At 43.3% G+C, this 18,581-nt stretch overlaps 1 protein-coding gene across 4 annotated transcripts in view; it reads left to right on the top strand.

Moving 5' to 3' along the window:
• Nucleotides 1-18,581, top strand: part of TENM4 (teneurin transmembrane protein 4) — a 1,150,563-nt gene that overhangs the window by 852,052 nt on the left and 279,930 nt on the right. For all 4 annotated transcript variants that reach the window (XM_033948175.1, XM_033948174.1, XM_033948172.1 and 1 more), the window contains one exon: nucleotides 5,913-6,127. In XM_033948175.1, coding sequence (XP_033804066.1) covers nucleotides 5,913-6,127 — 215 coding nt within the window. The remainder of the gene's footprint in view (nucleotides 1-5,912; nucleotides 6,128-18,581) is intronic.

Here is an 18,581-nt window from a genome sequence, read left to right as displayed (position 1 = left end):
CAGAAAACCACAAATACAGTTTTTCATGGGGGAGCCTGAAGAGGGCAGCAGGGAGAGCAGCCGGAGCGCCGCGAGTGCAGGAAATCACTCGCAGTACACTCCGACCGCCTCTTCCTGCACGAAGTCGGGCCTTATCCAATCGGGAGCTGCGTGTCAAATCAGCTCCTGATTGGATAAGGCCCGACTTCGTGCAGGAAGAGGCGGTCGGAGCGTACCGCGAGTGATTTCCTGCACTTGCGGCGCTCCTGCTGCCCTCTTCTTGTCAGTGGTTCACGGTCGGAAAATACCGCGAATGACCGGGACCGCGAACAACCGGGGGAACACTGTATCATTATTTATAAACTCCCGCTTCCTGATTTGCATCAACTTTACAAGAGTGATTTTTCCCTCGTTGACTGTTTTTCCCAGGTAAAATAAAGGTTAGATTAAACGTAAATCCAATAAACTGGATTAGCTTGTGTTTGGTTGATTCGTCCCTCTGAATAAATACTTATAATAGGGTCAGTATTCCAAAGCATTTAACTGTATCCCTAGCGGACTAGGTCCTTTAAGGCTCTTATGTGGATGATTTACTTTTATGTGGATGGAATTATTTTATGTGGATGATTTTAATGTACCTTTGGAACTTTGACATTTTCAAATAAAGTCCATTTAGGAACATTGTCACTCCACAGAGTTTTTTTGGTTTTCTCTGCATTTTCTTCTTTGTGGATATTTTGGGGTCAATTCCTTTTGTTTTTGCTACTTATGATTTTAAAGCGTTTGAGGCTTGTGCATATGAGGACGGAGCTTAGGCATTGGTGGAATGAGGCATTGTGACATCACTATCTGAGCTCTAGAATGTTGCAAACACAAGCAGTGTCTCACTTCCGGCTTACCACACAATTGTTTCCCACGTACTCACCTTTATAGGACCCCCAGGGACCCCTGAAGAAGACTTTTTGTCGAAACGCGGACCGTGTTGGGTTCTGTATCCCTAGCGGACTAGGTCCTTTAAGGCTCTTATGTGGATGATTTACTTTTATGTGGATGGAATTATTTTATGTGGATGATTTTAATGTACCTTTGGAACTTTGATATTTTCAAATAAAGTCCATTTAGGAACATCGTCACTCCACAGAGTTTTTTTGGTTTTCTCTGCATTTTCTTCTTTGTGGATATTTTGGGGTCAATTCCTTTTGTTTTTGCTACTTATGATTTTAAAGCGTTTGAGGCTTGTGCATATGAGGACAGAGCTTAGGCATTGGTGGAATGAGGCATTATGACATCACAATCTGAGCTCTAGAATGTTGCAAACACAAGCAGTGTCTCACTTCCGGTTCACCACACAATTGTTTCCCACGTACTCACCTTTATAGGACCCCCAGGGACCCCTGAAGAAGACTTTTTGTCGAAACGCGGACCGTGTTGGGTCCTGTATCCCTAGCAGACTAGGTCCTTTAAGGCTCTTATGTGGATGATTTATTTTTATGTGGATGGAATTATTTTATGTGGATGATTTTAATGTACCTTTGGAACTTTGATATTTTCAAATAAAGTCCATTTAGGAACATCGTCACTCCACAGAGTTTTTTTGGTTTTCTCTGCATTTTCTTCTTTGTGGATATTTTGGGGTCAATTCCTTTTGTTTTTGCTACTTATGATTTTAAAGCGTTTGAGGCTTGTGCATATGAGGACGGAGCTTAGGCATTGGTGGAATGAGGCATTATGACATCACAATCTGAGCTCTAGAATGTTGCAAACACAAGCAGTGTCTCACTTCCGGTTCACCACACAATTGTTTCCCACGTACTCACCTTTATAGGACCCCCAGGGACCCCTGAAGAAGACTTTTTGTCGAAACGCGGACCGTGTTGGGTTCTGTATCCCTAGCGGACTAGGTCCTTTAAGGCTCTTATGTGGATGATTTACTTTTATGTGGATGGAATTATTTTATGTGGATGATTTTAATGTACCTTTGGAACTTTGATATTTTCAAATAAAGTCCATTTAGGAACATCGTCACTCCACAGAGTTTTTTTGGTTTTCTCTGCATTTTCTTCTTTGTGGATATTTTGGGGTCAATTCCTTTTGTTTTTGCTACTTATGATTTTAAAGCGTTTGAGGCTTGTGCATATGAGGACAGAGCTTAGGCATTGGTGGAATGAGGCATTATGACATCACAATCTGAGCTCTAGAATGTTGCAAACACAAGCAGTGTCTCACTTCCGGTTCACCACACAATTGTTTCCCACGTACTCACCTTTATAGGACCCCCAGGGACCCCTGAAGAAGACTTTTTGTCGAAACGCGGACCGTGTTGGGTCCTGTATCCCTAGCAGACTAGGTCCTTTAAGGCTCTTATGTGGATGATTTATTTTTATGTGGATGGAATTATTTTATGTGGATGATTTTAATGTACCTTTGGAACTTTGATATTTTCAAATAAAGTCCATTTAGGAACATCGTCACTCCACAGAGTTTTTTTGGTTTTCAAAGCATTTAACTGGGCAGGAGAGGCTGATGCCCTCGTAAACCTCACTGCCCCCCCCCCCTCTTTTGCTCTAGCCGTTTTAGGGCACGCTAAATATGAGCACACGCTAAACGCTAGCGCGTCCATTATATTCTACGGATGTGTTAGCGTTTAGCGCGCCTTAGTAAAGGGTCCCCTGTGTTTGCCGCCCAACGTTGTTTTGTGGCCCTTAACCAGGTAATGCTGCTGAATTATCTCCGAATCGGAGTGGCGTACTGGCGATTGGTGCAGCAGCTGGGGAATTGGGTTCCGAGTCCCGCCGCAGCCCCTTTGTGACTCTGGGCAAGTTAACCTTAACCCTGCCTTGCCCCAGGCGCACTATGAGGCCCGGATTCTATAGGCTGTCAGTTGCGTGTCAGCCGGTTATAGCGTCGCAGCCGTTTTTAGAACAGCGCCTTAAATGTAGGTCGGCATTTTACAGGCCGACGTTTAAAAGCGCCTGCCCCGCGCCCAAGGAAGCGCCTAGCGTCGGTAAAAGATGCCTAAGGGCCACACCTAAGGCCTAGGCACTCGTTCCATTTTATCGTCAAATATATTTTATTGAGCACCAAGAAAAACAACAAGAAGAAACAAGTACAGAGAAAAACAAATAGCTCCAAATTTTACACAAAAAATCCAACAAACCCACCCCACCAACCCAACCCCCCTTCCCCACTCTCACTGATGCCAAACAAAAATAAAGAAAATAAAGACAAATATCAGGGACTTCTGAACTCGTTCCATTTTAAAGATTTGGCATAACGAATTCCACCCAAAATTATAATTCAGCCGATCCCAATTTTTCCAGTTTTTCATAATTTGCTGTATGGCGACTCCTGTCATAATGAGCAAATGTTTATTATTATTAGAAGAGATTTGACTCTTGGCTGTCATAGAAATACCAAATAACACCTTGTCATATGATAATGCCGCGGGATTTTCCTGTAGATTATTCACTTGGCCCCAAATGGATTTCCAAAAACTAAGTATCAATGGACAATAGAATATTAAATGATCTAATGTCCCAGCTGCGAGATGACAGTGCCAGCATCTATTAGGCTTAGAGCTGTCTAATTTCTGTAAACGAACCAGGGGTCCAAACTGCTCTATGTAACAAAAATCAAACAAACAAGTGTGCCTTAACCCTTTCAGGACCATAAGGATCGTAGGCCAATTTTTGTGGTTTTGACGACATTTTGATGGTAAAAAGGGCTTGCAGATGCCAAAAAATTGATTTTTTTTGTGAAATATCATTATTTTTATTTAAAAAAATCACACTTCTGGCTTATGGACAGTGTGGCAAGTGAATCTTCTCGTCAATCTAGCAACGACGCTAATGAATGAATGTCGGAACCAGTTTGTTTACATAAAGGCAGTATCATATGGAATCCGTACATATCAAATTTAGAACTGTAGACTATCCCAATCAAAATTTATAGGATTTTAAAGTTATGGGACAAATATGTCCCTTGGTCCTGAAAGGGTTAAGAGTGCCTAGCCACTTCTGTAGGCGCGTGAAAGGCACCTTCAACCTTCACTGCATCAATTTTAAAAAAAACAAACGTGCGTCCCGATTGCCTTACTTCGGGATGCCGTTACTAGAATCCTGGCCTAATTGTCTGTATATAATATTTAAACCGCCTTGATTGTAACCACAGAAAGGCAGTATATGAAGTCCCTTTTCCTTTCCCTCTGCTAACTGGCCATTCCTTAACCAGCGGGGTTAGGCATGATCCAAGGCAGAGCTTGGTAGGAGCCTTTACTTAGCTGGTTAGTAGCAATATTCAGTCCGCTAACTGGTTAAGCAAGCGCATAAACCCCCTCCCCCCCCCCCCTTTTACAAAACTGTAGTGCGTTTTTTAGCGCTGGCCGCGACGGTAACAGCTCCGACGCTCCCAGGAATTCTTCGAGCGTCGGAGCTGTTACCGCCGCAGCCGACGCTACGCTTTTGTAAATGAGGAGAAAGTTAGAACAGTTTGAATATCGACCAGTGCCCAGTTAAATTCCAGGTCAGCAGATATTCAGTGCTGGGAACAGTGAGTGCCTTGGCACTGAGCATCCGCGATTAGGTCGACCTGTGGCAGCTTAGGAGTAGATTACCACCACCGGCTGTATATTCCCCTCCATATGCGTACTGTAATTGTTAGCTGGTGTGTTAATGATCTGTTTGTTCATAATGCACTCTAAAAAAAAAAAATGGATGGCATTTTTGAGAAATGTATACTGTGGATTCTCCTGTTGGCTGTCAGTGTGCAAGTGAGTGATTAGAATATGTGCATTGTCCGCGCCCTTCCTCATGCAACTAAAGCAATGCAACTTAGCAGTCGCTTATCATGATAACATAAAACTCATTGTGAGAAGGAATTTGGTTTCCTAGAAAGTTGTAGACTGAAAGTTGGATCCTAGAGCAGAGCTCGTCATGGCGGTAGTATGTAGAGAAATGTAAAGTTATGCACATAGGGAAAGGGAACCCGATGTACAACTACAAAATGGGGGGGATGGTACTGGGGGAAGGCAACCTAGAAAAGGACTTGGGGGTTTTGGTAGATAGAACAATGAAGCCGGCGGCACAGTGCGCAGCGGCCTCAAAAAAGGCAAACAGAATGTTGGGCATTATCAAAACAGGTATCGCTACCAGAACCAAGGAAGTTATCCTCCCACTGTATAGGGCGATGGTGCGACCGCATCTGGAGTACTGCGTTCAGTACTGGTCGCCGTACCTTAAGAAGGATATGGCGATTCTCGAGAGGGTCCAGAGGAGAGCGACAAAAATGATAAAGGGCATGGAAAACCTCTCATATGCTGAGAGGCTGGAGAAGCTGGGGCTCTTTTCCCTGGAAAAGCGGAGACTTAGAGGGGATATGATTAGAAACTCATAAGATCATGAAGGGTATAGTGAAGGTAGAGAGGGACAGATTCTTCAGCCTAGCAGGGGCAACAAAAACTAGAGGGCACTCAAAAAAATTGAAGGGAGATAGGTTCAGAACAAATGCTAGGAAGTTCTTATTCACGCAGAGGGTGGTGAAGACCTGGAATACGCTTCCAGAGGAGGTGGTAGAGCAGAGTACGACTTTGGGGTTCAAAAGGGGATTGGACGAGTTCATGAAGGAAAAGGGGATCCATGGGTACAATTAGAGGGTTACTATACAGTACAGAAGGCTGTAAAGTAATAGAGTAGTAGAGAAATAGATCACTACAGGTCATTGACCTGGGGGGCCACCGCGGGAGCGGACTGCTGGGCGTGATGGACCTATGGTCTGACTCAGCAGAGACAATGCTTATGTGCTTATGTGCTTATGTTTTGTTTTTTTAAAAGGTTGGGTTCTTCTCCCTTTGCCCATCCTTCAACATCAGTGGTGCACAAAAAGAAGTTCTTTATGAGTGTTTGGCTAATTTGTGTTATTTTCCTATGTCTTGGTAGGGAGGCCTACTAGTTTCTTTCCCGAGGACAGTTTTATAGACTCGGGAGAACTTGACGTTGGAAGACGAGCCACGCAGAAGATCCCTCCCGGCATATTTTGGAGATCTCAGGTGTTCATTGATCATCCCATGCATCTGAAGTTCAATGTGTCTTTAGGAAAAGCCGCCCTGGTTGGCATTTATGGCAGAAGAGGTCTTCCTCCTTCACACACACAGGTAACCTGAAGTGGACATTATGGCTTCGTGCTTTCCTTTGCCGTACCAACTATTTGAGGTAGCGATACAGCTAGTTCCATGTTCTTTTAATGCTTTTTTTTCCTCTTATTTTAACGTACTTATGTGATTAATTTAGTATTTGGGGAAAAATGCCAATTTGATGGCACTGGTAAATTATCAAGCACATAATCAAAAAAACATAGACGTTCAAAAAGCATTTAAATTGGATGTCCTAATTGCCAGGACGTCCAAGTGCTGATAATCAAAACTATCTTTCTGTACATCTAGCGAGGTGTTCCATCCTCTGTACGTTTAGGGCATGAGATAGGCGTGGTGGAGGCATGTTATGGGCGGGCTTTGGGGGAGGGGGTCTCGAGGGCAGGTTAGACATGGACGTCTTGCAGTGATAATTAAGCATTGCTTAATTAAACATTAAGCAATGGAAGCCCTGAATATGTATACCCTAGAGGAAAGGAGAGACAGGGGAGATATGATTCAGACGTTCAAATACTTGAAGTGTATTAACGTAGAACAAAATATTTTCCAGAGAAAGGAAAATGGTAAAACCAGAGGACATAATTTGAGGTTGAGGGGTGGTAGATTCAGGGGCAATGTTAGGAAATTCTACTTTAAGGAGAGGGTGGTGGATGCCTGGAATGCGCTCCCGAGAGAGGTGGTGGAGAGGAAAAGTGTGACTGAGTTCAAAGAAGCGTGGGATGAACAAAAAGGATCTAGAATCAGAAAATAAAATTAAATATTGAATTAAGGCCAGTTCTATGCAGACTTGCACGGTCTGTGTCTGTATATAGCTGTTTGGTGAAGGATGGGCTGGGAAGGGCTTCAATGGCTGGGAGGGTGTAGATGGGCTGGAGTAGGTTTTAACGGAGATTTCGGCAGCTGGAATCCAAGCACAGTACCGGGTAGAGCTTTGGATTCTTGCCCAGAAATAGCTAAGAAGAAAAAGTTAAATAAAATTTAAATTGAATCAGGTTGGGCAGGCTGGATGAACCATTCGGGTCTTTATCTGCCTTCATCTACTATGTTACTATATGTTACATTTTGCAAGATATCCTGGATGGAACTTAAACATTTGGAGCTAAGTGTCACTGCATGCATTAAGATAAGATACCCCCCCACACACACACTCCCCCAGTGCTCACTGACCCCTTCCAGCAGCATCTGGTTTGGGAAAGCCTAGTAGCACTGCACACAGGTGGCTTAAGTAGCCTGATGAGTGGGCTAGTGAACCATAGAGAGGAGGACCCAGGCCCATAAGCCACTCTAATCACTACATTTATGGTAGAACCTGTGAGCCCACCCAAGACCTGCTATACTACTATATAGGTTCCACCTGCAGCCATAAATGCTATTGGGGTGGTACATAGATTTGGAGGTGGGTTGTTTGTGGGGGGTTCATTCTAAATTATAAGGGGGTTATGGGGAGATATACAGCTGGCACCCTTTATGTGACGTTCACAACAATGCCCTCTAAGATGTCCCATTGCTCTGTTGGGATGTCTATGTGGCCTGTCCATTACTATGCTGGCCCCCCCCACGTCCAAATGGTCAGGATTAGAACGTTTCTATCCTGGATGTTTTTCAGATTGAAAATGGGGTATAAAGTTAGATGTTCTAGCAGCCTAGACGTCCCAGTGGCCAAGACGTCTTAAGCAGACGATTTCCCCCCAAAAAAAGTTTAGGGGGGACATCCAGAAGTTTGCCATTCGAAAATGGCCATTTTTGTACCTCCAACTTTGACCATTCAGCTGGAAACGTCCAAGTTGGACTTAGACTTTATTTTCGAAAATGCCCCTCCACATATATTTTATTTTTTTTATTTATTTTTTAAAACTTATAAACCGCTTAAATCTAAACAGTGTACATATATCAGGCACACACAAATTATAAAAACAAAAAAATACACACATAAAATGAATAGTAAATGAAACATCGTAAAATACTATACTAAGTTCAAATCATTCTTTCTTCATCTTCCATTAAAATTAAAACCACTCAAACCTGGAACAGTCAAAACCTCTACTGAACTTAGAGAAAGGCATCCTCTGAAGATCTCCTATTTCCAGAGGGGTGGTGTACTCTCTTCTGGGGCTGTGATGAATGAATGATGATTTGCACTGAGCTCATGTTGCACTTTTCTTCTGGGAATTGGACGAAGGCCAAGCTACTTCCCATAGGGCACCAAAGAACATGCCGTTGGGAATGAGAATTATCGTTTAGTCAAGCTAAACCAGCAGCATGAAGGTGAAAGGTCCGATAACTTTGTTCCATTTCCCCTGCACTGCTTTCCATGTTAAGTACTTTTGTCATGGACACTAATGGAAAACTGTTTGGCTAAGATCCAATTACAGACCTTACACCGTGAACCAAAATCCTTGCCAGCAGATCGGTCAGGGAAAACCATGTTACATGCATTGCCAAAGCAGTTGATTTAAAGCTCCTGTAAAAAGAAAAGAAATAGGAAAAAAAATGTCTTCAACAAACCCAAAAACAAAATTCAAAAAGTTCCACAACCAACAGTTACAAAAATAAAACTCAAAATGGAAGACTGAATAAATATATCAGTTATCAAACATATCCAAAAATTTAAGAACGACAAATTATTCCATAAAAGGATATGGCGTTACTCGAGAGAGTTCAGAGAAGAGCGACACGTCTGATAAAAGGGATGGAAAACCTTTCATACGCTGAGAGATTGGAGAAACTGGGTCTCTTTTCCCTGGAGAAGAGGAGACTTAGAGGGGATATGATAGAGACTTACAAGATCATGAAGGGCATAGAGAGAGTAGAGAGGGACAGAAAGAGAGAGAGAGAGAGAGAGAGAGAAAGAGAAAGATTGGAGGAACTGGGACTCTTTTCCCTGGAGAAAAGGAGACTCAGAGGGGATATGATAGAGACTTACAAGATCATGAAGGGCATAGAGAGAGTAGAGAGGGACAGAAAGAGAGAGAGAAATGGAGACAGAGAGAAATATATAGAGAGAGAGATAGAAAGAAAGAGAGAGAGAGACAGAAATAGAGACAGATGGATAGAGAAAGATTGGAGAAACTGGGGCTCTTTTCCCTGGAGAAGAGGAGACTTAGAGGGGATATGATAGAGACTTACAAGATCATGAAGGGCATAGAGAGAGTAGAGAGGGACAGAAAGAGAGAGAGAAATGGAGACAGAGAGAAATATATAGAGAGAGAGATAGAAAGAAAGAAAGAGAGAGAGACAGAAATAGAGATAGATGGATAGAGAAAGATTGGAGAAACTGGGGCTCTTTTCCCTGGAGAAGAGGAGACTTAGGGGGGATATGATAGAGACTTACAAGATCATGAAGGGCATAGAGAGAGTAGAGAGGGACAGAAAGAGAGAGAGAAAGGGAGACAGAGAGAAATAGAGAGAGAGAGAGAGATAGAAAGAAAAAGGGAGAGAGAGAAAGATTGGAGAAACTGTGTCTCTTTTCCCTGGAGAAGAGGAGACTTAGAGGGAATATGATAGAGACTTACAAGATCATGAAGGGCATAGAGAGAGTAGAGAGGGACAGAAAGAGAGAGAGAAAGGGAGACAGAGAGAAATAGAGAGAGAGAGATAGAAAGAAAGAGAGAGAAAGGGAGAGAGAGAAAGATTGGAGAAACTGGGTCTCTTTTCCCTGGAGAAGAGGAGACTTAGAGGGGATATGATAGAGACTTATAAGATCATGAGGGGCATAGAGAGAGTAGAGAGGGACAGATTCTTCAAACTTTCAAAAAATAAAAGAACAAGAGGCCATTCGGAAAAGTTGAAAGGGGACAGATTCAATACAAATGCCAGGAAGTTCTTCTTTACCCAACGTGTGGTGGACACTTGGAATGCGCTTCCAGAGGACGTTATAGGGCAGAATACAGTACTGGGATTTAAGAGAGGATTGGACATTTTCCTGCTGGAAAAGGGAATAGAAGGGTATAAATAGAGGATTAGTGCTCGGGTCCTGGACCTGTTGGGCCGCCGCGTGAGCGGACTGCTGGGCAAGATGGACCTCAGGTCTGACCCAGCAGAGGCATTGCTTATGTTCTTATGTTCTTAGATAATCTGTGGCAAGGAGGAAAGGCCTCAGACCATATGTCCATTTCACATACCAGCCCAATGGCTATTCAGCCAGTACGGATAATAGTTTCAATCACTGGCCTTCCTCCACCACCTCCAATTAATGTGCAAAATCACACGTTATGCTGTGCAAAATCACGCTTGTAATGTATAAATAGTATCAAATGTAAAAATCCACTTATCCTAGTGGTATCAGGCAACTTGTTCTAGAAATTCATTCTGATTTTGACGAGCTCGTTTCGCAATATCTTATTCAGAGAGTCAGAACAAACGTCAAGTACTTAAAACAGCGGAGCTGCATCTCAAAGGCTCCCATAGCCCATATCTTCCTACAGAGATGTTTGCATAATGGCGTGATTTTTTTTTATTTTTTTTTTTTATATCTTTATTGAATTTTGAAACTACAATTGTGCAACAAGTAATTCATATACATAAAATATTACAAGACAAGCTCAATAGACTTTCAGATATTAATGAACAATTATATTTTCCCCCCACCCTCCCACCTAATATTCAAATAAAATAAAACCTTCAAGAAACTATCTATAAATTCCCTGAATCAAATTCCAATGCAACTCCCTTCCCCTACCCCCCACCCACCCTGGATGTGTATGTTTACAGGTCAATGAAATAAAATCAGTTATCATTCCTTACAAAATCTAGCCAATGGCTCCCAAATATCCATAAAATTCCTGGTAACGTCCCTGCTGTATGGCCATGAAAAGTTCCATTTTAAAAATGTAACAGAGGGATTCCCACCAGAATGTGTAATTTAATCTATCCCAGTTCTTCCAATTTTTTTAAATAAGCTGCATGGAAACCCCTGTCATTATAAGGAGAAGTTTATTATTCTGAGCAGATATTTGACTTTTCGGTCTCATGAACGTACCAAATAAGATGGTATCGTACGTCAATTCCACCGGATTTTCCAGTAAATTATTCACTTGATCCCAGATGGATCTCCAAAATCTTAAGTATCAAGGGACAATAGTACAGTAATTTTGCACAGCATAATGTGTGATTTAGCACATTAATTGGAGGTGATGGAAGAAGGCCAATGATTGAAACTGTTGTCCGTACTGACTGAACGGCCATTGGGCTGGTATGTGAAATGGACATATGGTCTGAGGCCTTTCCTCCTTGCCACGGACTATCTAACCTTTCATGGAATAATTTGCCATCGTTCTTAAATTTTCGAAAATGTTTGATAACTGATATATTTATTCCATCTTACATTTTGAGTTTTATTTTTGTTTTGATTTTTGTCACTGTTGGTTGTGGAAAAAAATGTCTTGCCATGTTCTTGGGCTAACTGAATGCTTTCCTGTATGCTCAGGATAAGCATCTCTTATTGATTGTCTTTGAATATTCCAGTTTTGAGGAAAGTTGCAGAACTAATGTCATAGAATCCGCTTCCTATGAAAATAAGAACAACCAAAGTACACATTACAAATACATCACCCTACCCTCCCGTCTCACCCTACCCTCAACCCCCCCACCCACCCACCCAAATACCCCACAAAAACAGAACAATCCATCTTCCAGAATGCATGGGTAATCATGGATTCAATAAATGACTTTGAGCTTTATGAGTCAGTGTGAGCCAAAAGGGCTCCCAGATGGAACAAAACAAACGTCCCTATGGTATGTCCAAAGATGTCAAAGAGGGACACTCCATAGAAGCTTGGTGTATTATGAGAGTACGCCAGTGAGATAAAGTGGGGGAATGCGGTACAATCCAGCAATGCAATATGTTGTTTTTTTTCCCCGGCAAAATAGCTCGTTCCAAGGGTGTCAGGTCAAAAGCGCGCCGGGACAAAGGCGCGCCCAGACAATTGAGCGCAGCGCGGGGGCGCGCGCCGCACAAAATTACTGTTTTTAGGGCTCCGACGGGGGGCATGGGGGGGAACCCCCCCACTTTACTTAATAGAGATCGCGCCGTGTTGTGGGGGTGTTGTGGGGGGTTTGGGGAGTTGTACCCCCCACATTTGGGGAGTTGTACCCCCCACGTTGTACTGAAAATTTCACTTTTTCCCTGTTTTTAGGGAAAAAGTTAAGTTTACAGTAAAATGTGGACGGTTACAACCCCCCAAAATGCCGGCGAGATCTCTATTAAGTAAACTGGGGGGGCTCCCCAACAAAACCCCCCGTCGGATCCCCTAAAAATGTAATTTTCTTCGGCGCGCACCTCCATCTTGCGCTCAGTTGTCGGCGCGCGCCTTTGTCTTTCGCGGGGTTGTCTATGAACCCGTTCCAAGAACCCCTTCGGGGGACACACGAGATGCAAAGCAGTTTAAAAAACTTTTGAAAAGTTACTCGTTAGTTAGAGCCTGTGGGAGGGGTACAGACAAGGGAACTATGGAACAGGCATGACCAGGAACAAGAATGAAAGCATAAGTATGAATCGTCTTATGGACAAAGATATGTTTGTTTAAAAAGATGCTACCCAAAGGAATTGAGAGGAAGTTAATTAGTCGCAATGTCTGTTTATAAAAAAAAAAACAAGGAAAAGACCTCAAATGCCCAAACTTCACCCTCCAATGAGAGTCTTACTGGGGTGTGATTTTTTTCATCGGTCTTAAAACCTTGTTGAGGTGTTTAATTTTGAATTTATTTATTATCCCCCCCAAAAAATTAAGTGGAAAATTTTCACCAGCAAAATATCACAACATTCATCAAAAGACCAAAAAGTGCTTAACTGATTGTGGTCGAAAGCTGATGGCTTGCAGCAAATCTTTGAAAAATCTGTTAGATAGTCCTTAAGATGTCATGATAATAAATAAATTAAAAATGAAACACATCAAGAAGGTTTTAGGACCAGTGATAAAAATCATACCCCACTGGAGGATGAGGTTTGGGCGTTTGAGGTCTTTTCCTTGTTTTTTTTTAAATAAACACAGACATTGTGACTAAACTTCCTCTCAATTCCTTTGAGTAACAATCAATCTAATTGAGGTAGTTTTTTTTTTTTTCTATTCTCATTCATACTGTTTAAAAAGATGAACAATTTTGGAAACTAACCCCTCCCCCCTTTTTACTAAAGCGCAGTAGCGGTTATTAGCGCAGGGAGTTACGCTGAATATTCTGCGCTGCTCCCGATGCTCATGGGGCTCCTTTTTACTAAGGTGCGCTAGTGTTTTCAGCGCACGCAGGAAATTACTGCGCGCTACGCTTTTAGAACTAATGCCAGCTCAATGCTGGCGTTAAGATCTAGCACGCGAGGCAGTGTAGCACGTGCTATTCCGCGCGTTAAAGCCCTAGCGCACCTTAGTAAAAGGAACCCATAGAGTGCGGAGTATTCAGCGTGACTCCCTGCGCTAATAACCGCTATCGCGGTTTAGTAAAAGGGCAGTGGGGTTATTGGGAAGACAGGAACAGGGTTGTAGTTAGTCATGAGTGGTGGTCTTACATGAGAAGATTTATTTATATGGTGCTTTTTATTCATTTGTTTTAGACTTTGTACATTTAAAATTTTATGTATGTGACTTTGTACTCTGCTTGCTTATAAGTGATGTATATAAATGTAGGCTAATTGATCAAGATTTGAAAAAGAGAATATAGCATTCGTGGGGGTTAGGGGTAGAGCTGGTCCGCGAATAGGGAAAATCGTGAATAATTTTTTTAGGCCAGCTCTGACCCACCCCCACTTCCCTCCTGCCTCCCTCTTGTGTCCCCAACCTTACCTGGTGATCTAGCGGTGATGCGGGGGCAGGAGCGATCTACTTCCGCTCCTGCCCCGTGCAGAGCCGTCGGCAAAATGGCTGCCGTGAGTTCCCGTTGTAGTCTCGAGACTACAACAGGAACTCACGGCAGCCATTTTGACGATCAGTGACTTACGGTCTGTTTAGGGGGGAGGGAATTCTTGGGGAGAGCGCAAGGAAAGGGTCTGAGAGATTAGCAAAAGGAGGTTGATAGGGGAGGGGTCAGAGGAATTGATTGCGACTGAATTATTAGTTGAAGAGGAGGGTCTATACCGCTAACTGGAAGGTCATCAATGAGTTTTGCAGACCCCACTTGCTGGTAAAGCACACATGCCTGCCTGAGAAACTTCCTAATCCCCTTCTTGTCCTGTTTATCCCTTGATTAGATTGTAAGCTCTACTGAGCAGGGACTGTCTCTTGCATGTTTTAATGTGCAGTGCTGCGTATGTCTAGCTGCTAGAATTTTTTTATATACTATTGATTCAGCAATCCAGAAAAGTTAAAAAAGTTATTTTGATATCTTACATTACCTGGAGAGTTATCTGAGTCAGTAGCGTAGTAAAGGTGTGGGAGCAGGGTGGACCATCCCAAGGGCTGTCTTAGTGGCGGCGCTAGCACATCTCTGCCCCCCCCCCCCATGCCATGCTCATGCCCTCCCTCCCTGCACCTCTTTAAATCTTCAGTATAAAACTAAAAAACATGATACCATCATATTAAACATATACCAATCCAAACTTAAAAACATCCATATATAAAAAGTATAAAATCAATATAGTCAAAACACACATCTTGCATCTTGATAAGGATTCTGAAAGAAAATAAAAGAGAAAAAAAGGAAGAAGAAAAGAACAAAAAAGAGAGAACGAGGAAAAAAAGGGGGAATGAAAAGGGGGGGGGAAGGTGGAAGAGGGAGGAAAGGGAAGTAGGTTGAGGTGAAGAGGGATGAAAAGGAAGGGAACCCAAAAAAAGATGAAACCCAAAAAATAGGGGGCAAGAATGAAACCGAAATAAAAGTGAAGCCAAAAAAGAAGAAGAAAAAGAGGAAAGAAGAAACACATATCCATTGACAATAACATAAACTATTGTGTGACGATTGAATGATAAAAGACAAAAATTGTTGCACTTCCTGGTCGCAGGACTAGGAGGTGAAGTCAGAAGGAAAGCCAACACCAGCGCGAGCGAGGATTTAAAGAGATATGGAGGGGAAGGGAGAGCACTAGTGTGGCAGGGGGCAGAGAGGAGGGCGTGAGGGGGCACCACCAACTCCGAGTGCCTCCTACCCTCGCTACGCCACTGATCCGAGTACCCGAGTAACTTCCGGTTCCACCTTAGTTCTCCTCCTGACCTGCCCTGGCACCACCCAGATGGTGTTAAAGGGGTCAGACATGGTATTCAAAAGCATTATCTCAGGCGTGTCAAATGTCGGTCCTCGAGGGCCACAATCCAGTCGGGTTTTCAGGATTTCCCCAGTGAATATGCACGAGATCTATTTGCACGCACTGCTTTCATTGTACGCTAATAGATCTCGTGCATATTCAATGGGGAAATCTTGCAAACCCGACTGGATTGCGGCCCTCGTGGACCGACATGTGATTATTTGGATCCTCCTGACCCCAGAGCATCTAAATTTTCTATATTTTAATTCTGTACCAAGTATAAAAGTTTCCAAGTAAGAAGTCAATTTTCCTGAAAATATTTCTATCGCTTTTTCTATTGTATTAGGAACAATTTACACCCACTCGAGTTAAAGAACATTTTTCTTGCTTGGCTCTGTCTATAAGCTTTTAAAGACATCTTTGAATTCCTCAAGTATCTCGTTAATTCTTACTCAACCTAATTCATTATATTTTGCATGTCTTCTTTCTTCTTTTTTTTTAATTTTTGTAATACCTGATTTTTCTTATAAAAGACCTGGTTTATACTAGTTTGATTCTATTTCATTTAATTCAGCCTTTGGATGAGTGGGTATCAAGATAATTCTTTTGCTTCTCCTCTTTTCTCTTCCTTCCCCTTCCCTCCCTTTTTGCCCCACGACACCCTTTTACCAATGCAGGTCGCCTTGAGCCTGTTTAGGTTTACGCGACGCACACATATTAAGATTCGATTAGATAAAGGAAAGACTTCTCGTTCAACATTGCAGCCGCTTGCTTTACTGGGTTCCGCGTTCCAATGATTTTTGTGGTTATTTTGCTCCCTTGTATTTTCTGTGTGGCTCTTTACTAAAGCTGTGTCCCACCAACTTTTTTTTTTTTTTAATTCTTTATTCAATTTTTAAACTACAGAAATGCACAATAATTAATACTCTTACATATAATATTAAAAATTAAAGCATATTAAACTTACAAACTTTGTTGAGCTGCAGCACGCTAAACGTAGTGGCCGCAGCTGGAGGCATCTGGAAGTGCGCGGACATCGCCGTAACACGTCCACGCGAAGGCCCTCCAGACAGGCACTGAGCCGCCAGTAGGGGGATGCCAGCAGGGAAGAGGGCTGGAGAGGCGCTGGTGCCGATTGATTGCCTACAGGACGCGCCTCACGCCGTGAGAAGCATGTCCTGTAGGCAGTCAGCCAGTGTTTCTCCTCCTCTCTGATGTGTCGTGGCGGTGATGGGACAAAAGCGCGAGAGACAATTGAGCGCCAACAATATCGAGTAGACAATTGCGCGCAGGACATCAGCACGCCGGACTTAAATTTTAAAGTGCTCCGAGGGGGATGGGGACCCCCCCATTTAAGTGAGTACTGTTACTGTTGCCGCTGCCATTGGGGACGTGGGGGGGGAACCCCCTACATTACAGAGGAAATTGACGTTTTTTCTTAAAAAAGGGAAAAACACCTAATCCCTCTATAATGGGGGGTTCCCCCCCACCCCCACCCAATGGCAGCGCAAACAGTACTAAACTAACTGCGGGGGTTCCCTCCCCAAACCCCCCCTTGGAGCATTTTAAAATTAAGTTTAAGTCCGGCGCGCTGATGTCCTGCGCACGATTGTCTGCTCTGTATTGTCGGCGCTCTATTGTCCTGCGCATTTTCGACTATAAACCGTCACAGCATACCTCAAATCACAGGAGGCACACAGTTTCCGATACACTGTATTAAAGGATGTTAAGCTGTAACACTTAACCAACTTTATTTCAAACGCATTTTCTTATCAAACTTTTAGGAAGCCAATCAAAACTTATCTCTTTGATAAATTTCTCTGACTCCACTTCTGCCTTAATGTCTCTCTAAAAGTTTTTTGTAATATCGCTGTCTTTATACAGTCTCTTCCTCTGCAAACCACTCTGAACTGCTTGTGGTATTGCAGTATATAAAAATACAGTGATGCCTTGAAATCCAAACTTAATCCGTTCCAGAGCCCCGTTCAAATTCCAAAACGTTTGAGTTCCAAGACGATTTTTCCCATTAAAAATAATGGAAACTGGATTAATCCGTTTCTGGGTCCCACAAACTCAAATTTTAACAGTAAATACACCGAATTTTAGGGGCAGAAACACACACATACAGGCCCGAATTCTGTATAGGACGCCCGTCCTGGGAGTCCTATACAGAATCGGGCCTACACGGCCCCCACTGAAGATCGCCGGCAGGAGGGTGCCCAACTCCTCATGCCAGACCCCCCCAACAGCCCCCCTAAAATCGCCGGCAGGAGGGTACCCAACCCCTCCTGCCGGACCTCCCCCCAACGAAAGCCCCCACCCCGGAACCCCCCCTTGGGCTTACCTCCAATTTGACCAGACAGCAACTCACACTGTCCAGCCAACAGGCCCGCCTCTGTCCAAATGAGGCGGGCCCACCCCTCCACTGCCCAACCCACAGGATCTTAGGGCCTGATTGGCCCAAGCGCATAAGGCCCCCTCCTATAGCCTACAATCGGGAGCACTTTGCAGAATCAGGGTGTTCAGATTCCAAAGCAGAGTTCGGATTCTGGGGCAAAATTTACTATAAAAAAAAGTTTGGATTCCAAAACGTTCAAGTTCTGGGGCGTTCGGATTCCGAGGTACCACTGTAAAGTTATTATTATTACTACTTAGGGCCTGACTCTGTAAATGTTGCCTAAATCATAAGCACCTAGGAACTCAGACGAGAGCAGGCAACGGGGGACGTGGCTGGGGTGGGATAGGGTGGAGCGGGGGTGGGATAGGGTGGAACTGGGCAGGTCTAGGGGTCCTGATTTTCCAAATGGAAAATCTGATAACTCTCCAGTGAGCATGCACATAGATTCTGGTATTCTAGTCAATTACGCACATATGGAAATAACAATAATGGAGGTACAAGCTATTCTGTAAATATATGCACATCTTTGATAAGCGTGTTCTTTGCAGGTGGAGCGTGGGCAGAGTACACACTTACACATATAACTTTGGATAATTTCCTAAAAGAGAAGTCCATAGGCCATTATTGAGATGGCTTGGGGAAATCCACTGCTTATTCCTAGGATAAAATCTGTTTTTTCTATTTGGGACCTGGGTTGGCCACTGTTGGAAACAGGATATTGGGCTTGATGGACCTTTGGTCTATCCCAGGATGGGCAGCTCTTATGTTCTTATGTGAGCCAAGTATAGGACAATCAAGCCATTGTGACATCACTGCTGAGGTTGGCTCTCATGCATTGGTGGAAAGAGGCTTTATGACATCACAGTATCAGCTCTGGAATGTTGCTACTATTT

The sequence above is a fragment of the Geotrypetes seraphini genome, chromosome 6 (genome assembly GCF_902459505.1).
Source record: "Geotrypetes seraphini chromosome 6, aGeoSer1.1, whole genome shotgun sequence".
Classification (NCBI taxonomy): domain Eukaryota; kingdom Metazoa; phylum Chordata; class Amphibia; order Gymnophiona; family Dermophiidae; genus Geotrypetes; species Geotrypetes seraphini.
The sequence above is the reverse complement of the archived record's forward strand: the minus strand, read 5'-3'. Positions and strand labels throughout refer to the sequence as shown.